The sequence below is a fragment of the Mesoplodon densirostris genome, chromosome 3 (genome assembly GCF_025265405.1).
Source record: "Mesoplodon densirostris isolate mMesDen1 chromosome 3, mMesDen1 primary haplotype, whole genome shotgun sequence".
Lineage (NCBI taxonomy): Eukaryota > Metazoa > Chordata > Mammalia > Artiodactyla > Ziphiidae > Mesoplodon > Mesoplodon densirostris.
Genome location: NC_082663.1, coordinates 127,052,214 through 127,061,253, shown reverse-complemented (window position 1 = coordinate 127,061,253; position 9,040 = coordinate 127,052,214). Strand labels below are relative to the sequence as shown.

General features: G+C 39.6%; 1 protein-coding gene across 1 annotated transcript; it reads right to left on the bottom strand.

The window, feature by feature from the left end:
• Positions 1-4,765: 4,765 nt before the first annotated feature.
• On the bottom strand, positions 4,766-7,925 carry SCGB3A2 (secretoglobin family 3A member 2). The gene is made up of 3 exons (XM_060092043.1): positions 7,871-7,925; positions 5,186-5,388; positions 4,766-4,789 (listed from the first exon to the last, which is right to left on the bottom strand). Exons 1-3 carry the CDS (start codon positions 7,923-7,925, stop codon positions 4,766-4,768), a joined length of 282 nt encoding a protein of 93 aa, XP_059948026.1.
• Positions 7,926-9,040: the final 1,115 nt, after the last annotated feature.

Genomic DNA, 9,040 nt, shown 5'->3' with positions numbered 1-9,040 from the left:
CTTGGTATATTTAAGAAAATTGAAATTGTATCAAGTATCTTTTCCAACCACAACGCTATGAGACAAGATATCAATTACAGGAAAAGATCTGTAAAAAATACAAACACATGGAGGCTAAACAATACACTACTTAATAATGAAGTGATCACTGAAGAAATCAAAAAGGAAATTAAAAAATATCTAGAAACAAATGACAATGGAGACACGACGACCCAAAACCTATGGGATGCAGCAAAAGCAGTTCTAAGAGGGAAGTTTATAGCAATAAAATCCTACCTTAAGAAACAGGAAACATGTCGAATAAACAACCTAACCTTGCACCTAAAGCAATTAGAGAAAGAAGAACAAAAACATCCCAAAGTTAGCAGAAGGAAAGAAATCATAAAGATCAGATCAGAAATAAATGAAGAAAAAATGAAGGAAACGATAGCAAAGATCAACCAAACTAAAAGCTGGTTCTTTGAGAAGATAAACAAAATTGACAAACCATTAGACAGGCTCATCAAGAAAAAAAGGGAGAAGACTCAAATCAATAGAATTAGAAATGAAAAAGGAGAAGTAACAACTGACACTGCAGAAATACAAAAGATCATGAGAGATTACTACAAGCAACTCTATGCCAATAAAATGGACAACCTGGAAGAAATTGACAAATTCTTAGAAATGCACAACCTGCCAAGACTGAATCAGGAAGATATAGAAAATATGAACAGACCAATCACAAGCACTGAAATTGAAACTGTGATTAAAAATCTTCCAACAAACAAAAGCCCAGGACCAGATGGCTTCACAGGCGAATTTTATCAAGCATTTAGAGAAGAGCTAACACCTATCCTTCTCAAACTCTTCCAAAATATAGCAGAAGGAGGAACACTCCCAAACTCATTCTACGAGGCCACCATCACCTTGATACCAAAACCAGACAAGGATGTCACAAAGAAAGAAAACTACAGGCCAATCTCACTGATGAATATAGAACCAAAAATCCTCAACAAAATACTAGCAAACAGAATCCAACAGCACATTAAAAGGATCATACACCATGATCAAGTGGGGTTTATTCCAGGAATGCAAGGATTCTTCAATATACGCAAATCAATCAACGTGATACACCATATTAACAAATCGAAGGAGAAAAACCATATGATCATCTCAATAGATGCAGAGAAAGCTTTCGACAAAATTCAACACCCATTTATGATAAAAACCCTGCAGAAAGTAGGCATAGAGGGAACTTTCCTCAACATAATAAAGGCCATATATGACAAACCCACAGCCAGCATCGTCCTCAATGGTGAAAAAGTGAAACCATTTCCACTAAGATCAGGAACAAGACAAGGCTGCCCACTCTCACCACTCTTATTCAACATAGTTTTGGAAGTTTTAGCTACAGCAATCAGAGAAGAAAAGGAAATAAAAGGAATCTAAATCGGAAAAGAAGTAAAGCTGTCACTGTTTGCAGATGACATGATACTATACATAGAGAATCCTAAAGATGCTACCAGAAAACTCCCAGAGCTAATCAATGAATTTGGTAAAGTAGCAGGATACAAAATTAATGCACAGAAATCTCTGGCATTCCTATATACTAATGATGAAAAATCTGAAAGTGAAATCAAGGAAACACTCCCATTTACCACTGCAACAAAAAGAATAAAATATCTAGGAATAAACCTACCTAAGAAGACAAAAGACCTGTATGCAGAAAATTATAAGACACTGATGAAAGAAATTAAAGATGATACAAATAGATGGAGAGATGTACCATGTTCTTGGATTGGAAGAATCAACATTGTGAAAATGACTCTACTACCCAAAGCAATCTACAGATTCAATGCAATCCCTATCAAACTACCACTGGCATTTTTCACAGAACTAGAACAAAAAATTTCACAATTTTTATGGAAACACAAAAGACCCCGAATAGCCAAAGCAATCTTGAGAACGAAAAATGGAGCTGGAGGAATCAGGCTCCCTGACTTCAGACTATACTACAAAGCTACAGTAATCAAGACAGTGTGGAACTGGCAAAAAAACAGAAAGATAGATCAATGGAACAGGATAGAAAGCCCAGAGATAAACCCACACACATATGGTCACCTTATCTTTGATAAAGGAGGCAGGAATGTACAGTGGAGAAAGGACAGTCTCTTCAATAAGTGGTGCTGGGAAAACTGGACAGGGACATGTAAAAGTATGAGATTAAATCACTCCCTAATACCATACACAAAAATAAGCTCAAAATGGATTAAAGACCTAAATGTAAGGCCAGACACTATCAAACTCTTAGAGGAAAATATAGGCAGAACACTCTATGACATAAATCACAGCAAGATCCTTTTGGACCCACCTCCTAGAGAAATGGAAATAAAGACAAAAATAAACACATGGGACCTAATGAAACTTCAAAGCTTTTGCACAGCAAAGGAAACCATAAACAAGACCAAAAGACAACCCTCAGAATGGGAGAAAATATTTGCAAATGAAGCAACTGACAGAGGATTAATCTCCAAAATTTATAAGCAGCTCATGCAGCTCAATAACAAAAAAACAAACAACCCAATCCAAAAATGGGCAGAAGACCTAAATAGACATTTCTCCACAGAAGATATACAGACTGCCAACAAACACATGAAAGGATGCTCAACATCACTAATCATTAGAGAAATGCAAATCAAAACTACAATGAGGTATCACCTCACACCAGTCAGAATGGCCATCATCAAAAAATCTAGAAATAATAAATGCTGGAGAGGGTGTGGAAAAAAGGGAACACTCTTGCACTGCTGGTGGGAATGTGAATTGGTACAGCCACTATGGAGAACGGTATGGAGGTTCCTTAAAAAACTACAAATAGAACTACCATATGACCCAGCAATCCCACTACTGGGCATATACCCTGAGAAAACCATAATTCAAAAAGAGTCATGTACCAAAATGTTCATAGCAGCCCCATTTACAATAACCCAGAGATGGAAACAACCTAAGTGTCCATCATTGGATGAATGGATAAAGAAGATGTGGCACATATACACAATGGAATATTACTCAGCCATAAAAAGAAACGAAATTGAGCTATTTGTAATGAGGTGGATGGACCTAGAGTCTGTCATACAGAGTGAAGTAAGTCAGAAAGAGAAATACAAATACTGTATGCTGACACATATATATGGAATTTAAGAAAAAAAAATGTCATGAAGAACCTAGGGGTAAGACCGGAATAAAGACACAGACCTACTAGAGAATGGACTTGAGGATATGGGGAGGGGGAAGGGTAAGCCGTGACAAAGCGAAAGAGCGGCATGGACATATATACACTACCAAACTTAAGGTAGATAGCTAGTGGGAAGCAGCCGCATAGCACAGGGAGATCAGCTCGGTGCTTTGTGACCGCCTGGAGGGATGGGATAGGGAGGGTGGGAGGGAGACGCAAAAGGGAGGGGATATGGGAACATATGTATATGTATAACTGATTAAATGTGTTATAAAACAGAAAAAATAAATAAATAAATAAATAAATGTTCCATCTTCACAAGTGGTTTTAATACATAGTGAGTAATAATTTCTACTCTAAACTGTGTTGTTTCCAAATACGATTTTAGTGGATATATTGTCCTTTCCCCCCCCCCCCCAATATTTATGGTTTGAATGTGGTAGATCCTGACAGGATGGAGATAATCTGGGTCTTCTGTAGTTACATCATTTAAAATTGTATAAACAAAAAATTATTTCAATATTCATAAAAATCATAGTTCAGACTATGAAAAAATAAAGTAAAATGTTTATATTAAAAAAAAAAGAGTCATGTACCAAAATGTTCATTGTAACTCTATTTACAAGAGCCAGGAGATGGAAGCAACCTAAGTGTCCGTCATCGGATGAATGGATAAAGAAGATGTGGCACGTATATACAATGGAATATTACTCAGCCATAAAAAGAAACAAAATTGAGTTATTTGTAGTGAGGTGGATGGATGTAGAGTCTGTCATACAGAACGAAGTAAGTGAGAAAGAGAAAGACAAATACCGCATGCTAACACATATATATGGAATCTAAGAAAAAAAAATGTCATGAAGAACCTAGGGGTAAGACCGGAATAAAGGTACAGACCTACTAGAGAATGGACTTGAGGATATGGGGAGGGGGAAGGGTAAGCTGTGACAAAGTGAGAGAGTGGCATGGACATATATACACTACCAAACGTAAAATAGATAGCTAGTGGGAAGCAGCCGCATAGCACATGGAGATCAGCTCGGCGCTTTGTGACCACCTAGAGGGATGGGATAGGGAGGGTGGGAGGGAGGCAGATGCAAGAGGGAAGAGGTATGGGAACATATGTATATGTATAACTGATTCACTTTGTTATAAAACAGAAACTAACACACCATTGTAAAGCAAAATTCTTTAGAAGTAGAGGAATAGGAACGTAAGGCATCTGGAAACATTGTCAGATAAACAACAGTTGAAGAAAATGGAGACGTTCAAGTTAGAGATAAGGAGATGGAAAAAATCATTATGCCTTACTGAAAATGCGAGCTGTCTTTATAACAACAGGCTCTCTAGAGTTTATAACGCAAGTTAAAAATTATCTAGTTAGGCCCTTCTGAATAGAGCTTCCCAAATAAAAACAGAACAAACTGAAGTGTGTTCATTGCTTTATTCATTCTTTTCAGGGGTCACTGAATTTTAGGATGGAAGGAGTTTCAGCCAGGGAGGAGGAGAGCATCATCTCCCTCCCTCCTCCACTCTTGCTTTTTTCTGCTGTCACACCAAATATGAGAGTGCCTCCTGAAAGTCAAAAAGGCAATATTAAAAATAAGAGCAGCTTACATATCATTAGCACAGCTCCAAAAATAGTCACTATCCTATTTCACTACCATTTTACTTACAAAGAAACAAAAGCTCACAGTGGTTAAGTCCCATCCAGAATCACAAAGCTGGGAAGTGGCACACATTTCACGACTAGCATACGTCTCTCTCATTCAAAAATTCCTTCTATAAGTGTGGATATTGCACTTTCCTTGAGATTCCAGGACAGGTAAAATGTGTATGAGTACAGTAAGCAAGGGGGAAATACAGGTTCACAAATGAGAACAAGGTTGGGTGGGAGTGGGTGGAGAGGGTGGGCACTCACGGTGACTAAGCCCTGCCCTTTAATGAGTCAGCCCCACAAGCTGTAGTTACCAGCAGTTTCTTCACGGCCTCAGAGGCCTCTGGTCCCAGCTCACTCACACACTTCCTTAGCCCTTCCACAAGGTGCTCAACAGAAATGCCCAGAGTTTTCAGAAGAAGCTTAAGTGGGTCCATGAGGGGGAGAACGTTGTCCGGAGGTAAAGATAAAGCCTTGTTGACAGGAAGTGGCAAACTGTTGATGAGGAAGGCGGTAGCTGCGGAGCAAAAGAGATTCCAAGTAAAACAAGGCACTTCCCGTTCCTGTGACCTCACCACCTTCCACTCTCTCCATCAATTGCTCCATTCCAGCCATACTCATCTTGATTTCTCATGAAAACATCTGCTTCTGGACCTTTGCCCCTCCCATTCCATCTCTCTAGAACTTCTTTCCCCAGATAACTACATGCCTTTCTTCCTTACTTAGTTGGTCTCTCCTCAGATGTTACATTCTCAGGGATGTATCTAAAATGGTATCACCCATCACCCTCTATCTTTATTTTTTCTTACCACTACTTAAAGTATTAAATCTTTATTCATTTCTTTACTTTGCCTTCATCCTCTCACTAGTATGTAGGATCCAAGGGAATGAGAAATTTGAGTTTTATTCACTATCATACCCCATGCCTAGGACAGATCCTGGCATATAGTAAGCACGCAAAAGATACCGGTGATTGACTAGACGGGAGTATAGTTTGCATGTGGCTGTCTCCACAGCCCACAAGCTTGAAACCAAAGGGAAGATGCCATGATGAACCTCCACTTGGAGACATGAATGGACCCAACCACAGCCCAGGAAACTGCTCCCAACCAGTCCAACTCAATGCTACAAACATAAGTCAACACAGACTCTATGCCAGTTGGTGCAGATACACAGATGAATAAAACAAGATATTCCACTCAGAGAACCCACACAGTCTGGTGGACAATAAAGGTTTGTGTATGCCACAGTGCAGCATGTGCTATGCTAATATTATGGACAAAGCTCTAGGGAAACACAAAAGAAGTGATGATTAATTCTAACGTAGGAGAATGCTACAGGAATCTTCCAAGAACCAATGTTGCAGGAGATGTGTCTTGAGGCAAATGCCAGGATCACAGGTAAAGAAGGGGAGCAGCACTTTAAAGAGGAACAAAATTAACCAAGGCATTGAGAGATTAAGGTGAAAGTGCATACATAGGATGGTGAGTCTTCTTCAGAATTCCAGTGTGGTGTGCTGAGGAGGGATAAGGAAGGTTAGGCTGCACCTTGGGTGGGGCGGATTTTCAAAGCCTTGAATGTCATACAGATGAGTTTGAGACATTTTTTTCCCAAGGGTAATGGGGAGCTATCAAGGCTCTTATATGGAATAATTGCATTTTTATATCTTCAGCTTTAGAAAGATAACTTTAACATAGAAGAGGTTAGAGAATAAGGAAAATGCTTATGATACCTATTTTTACAAAACACATGTGCATGTGTATAAATACACACATGCAGAAGCACACACATAAGACACACATCCTCCTGCTGGCTAAGACCCTGCCAGTATTTCATTCTCTTTGTAATATTTTTTATTTTCCCATTCAAATCATAAAAATGGAGCTTGTGCACCTATTTCCCCTTCATCTTCTACCACCCATTTTCCCTCCAAAACTCTCCCCCTGAAGGGGGATATTTATTTCCCCTCCACCCATCTTTCTGCTGCCACGTCTTCCCATGTGTCCTTAGACGCTAAAGGACAACAAAATAGCCAAAACTGGTGAAGTTACAAATTAGTTCAAAAATTCAAAAAAAATTCACAAGCCAAAGTTGCCAATGTAGGCATGGGTATCACACAGCTTCTCATGATTAATCTCCATACTTCTTATTTTCAACACTTTGGTGAGTGTCTTCTTTGTATGTACTTACATATTCCAGAGGGGAGACCCTCAAAACTTTTTGTTCTCCAAATGAGCAGTGGCCATTATGATGGATTTTGCAGATGCACCCAAATATCTCTTCCTATAGTTAAAATGACTCCCTCCAAAAAGAAAGGATCAGTTCCCATTCTCCTCCAAGAAATCAGCCTCTATACCCTACCTAGAAATGGAACTGTTCACCCCTCAGCTCTCCCACAGAGCTCTATCTGTATTGTCATTGTGCATTAATGACTGGTCTAGTATGGCAGTGACTTCTGTAGAAGTCTTCTCTCCCTTGCCAGCCTATAAGAACCTTGAGAACAATACTTATGTCTGATTCAGGTCTGAATCTTCAAATGCCTATCCAGTGACCAACAGCTTATAGCCATTTAGCAAATATCCGTTGATTGTGTGAACAGATAAATGTAGCTATGTCTCAAGAGAACCAATGCTACAATCTGATTAGAGATGATAGCAAGAATGACTCCATATAGTTTCAGAAACATAAAAGAAAGAAGTCACAAAATCAGATCTTAACTCAAAATTAAGGAAAATTAATGGTGGCCAAAGTTCAATAATGAAGTGCATTTGTTGAACCTCTGTGGGAGCTCGTTAACTTCTTTGTAGAATACGCCAAGGATGGTACTTGTATTGGGGTTAGAGCTTGGAGCTGGGAGCAGGGGGCATCTGAAGTCCCTTCTAACCTTACTATTCTGTGGCTCTAAAACTCCCTCCACCATATTCCACTGGGAGCCTAGGCTTAATAGTTGTGTTCTTGTTAACAGAAAGATAGAGAAATATATGTTCCCGGCTACTTACCAGAGTAACTGCAAATGCTGATGGTCACCAGCAGGAACACAGTGACCAGCTTCATTGTACGTTATCTATGACATTTACCTGGAGTTTAAGATTAAACTGGAAAACCTAATGAGTCCACCGAGCCAGTGGTTCCCCTTGCTGTACCAAGTGTGGCAGTGGATTTTGCACACACCCATATTTATACACCAAACAGCGACCTGAATTTCAGTCACGACCACTTGACTCGCCCCAGGGAAGAAAAGCATGGAGGTCATGTTTTCTCACTAAACAAATTGGAGGTTTTTTCCGTTTTCTCTCATGTTCCCATGAGAAACAAAGCCCTATCTTAAAACACTCTCAAGGATCTCTTGCATAAGCTCTTACACAGAGTTGTGGGTGGGAAGCAAAGAGCTCTAAAAGTCCTTCTGGAAGAACTCTGAAAAGAAGGGAAGGTTTCATACTGGGATTAAAGAGAGTGAAAATTCTGTTGCTTTCCTCCAGTTTCCTATGAAAGTTTGGAGAAACACATTAACTGATGAGCTCGCCAGTTGTAGGAGTAATCCCGACATCCCTTCAGCCCTGAAATAATACAGACTCAGCTTACTGGCATTTAGTGCCACATTTCTCTGGAATTTACCTCCCCCCACCCCATCCCTGTTCACACATCTACTATGGCAAGATCTTCTACCATTTCTAGTGTCTCCCACTTATTTGGTGAACACCCAGGGTCATGCCTTCTCTGTGTTCTCATATAGCTCAGGATCGAAAATCAAAATGCCTTTTTAAAAAACTGGGATTCAATATTTACTCTTTGTGTAACCTTAGATTTGACGTATTTTATTCTCTAGTATTGTTCTCCTCATCTAAAATGGGACATTTAACAGCTAACAGCAAGATGGTCTCAAAGGTGTGTGACCCTGAGAAAAAAAAAATTTTATAACACGCCATCTATATGAACAACTTGGGTCACCAAAATATGCATGTCAGAACCCTTCTGGCAGTCCAGTCCCTTGTAATCATGCAAAAGAAGTATTGTGCTGGCCACAGGAACAATCTGCTTGCAAGGCTGCCCTCCTGCAACCAGGACTCAGTCATGGGGCCCTAGGATGACCCTATTTGTAAGCCCAAGTCCTAGATTTCCTTGGGGTATCTGGTACCGGAAAGAGAGAAAGAACGACACTTGAAGGGGAG

What these genes read in the sequence shown, in the direction of transcription:
- SCGB3A2 (XM_060092043.1), bottom strand. Translation starts at nt 7,925, where the DNA reads ATGAAGCTGGTCACTGTGTTCCTGCTGGTGACCATCAGCATTTGCAGT. An exon ending in CAGCATTTGCAGTTACTCTG is followed by an intron (nt 5,389 to 7,870) that starts GTAAGTAGCCGG and finishes TTTGCTCCGCAG; the next exon opens with CTACCGCCTTCCTCATCAAC. An exon ending in AGGCCGTGAAGAAACTGCTG is followed by an intron (nt 4,790 to 5,185) that starts GTAACTACAGCT and finishes TTTGACTTTCAG; the next exon opens with GAGGCACTCTCATATTTGGT.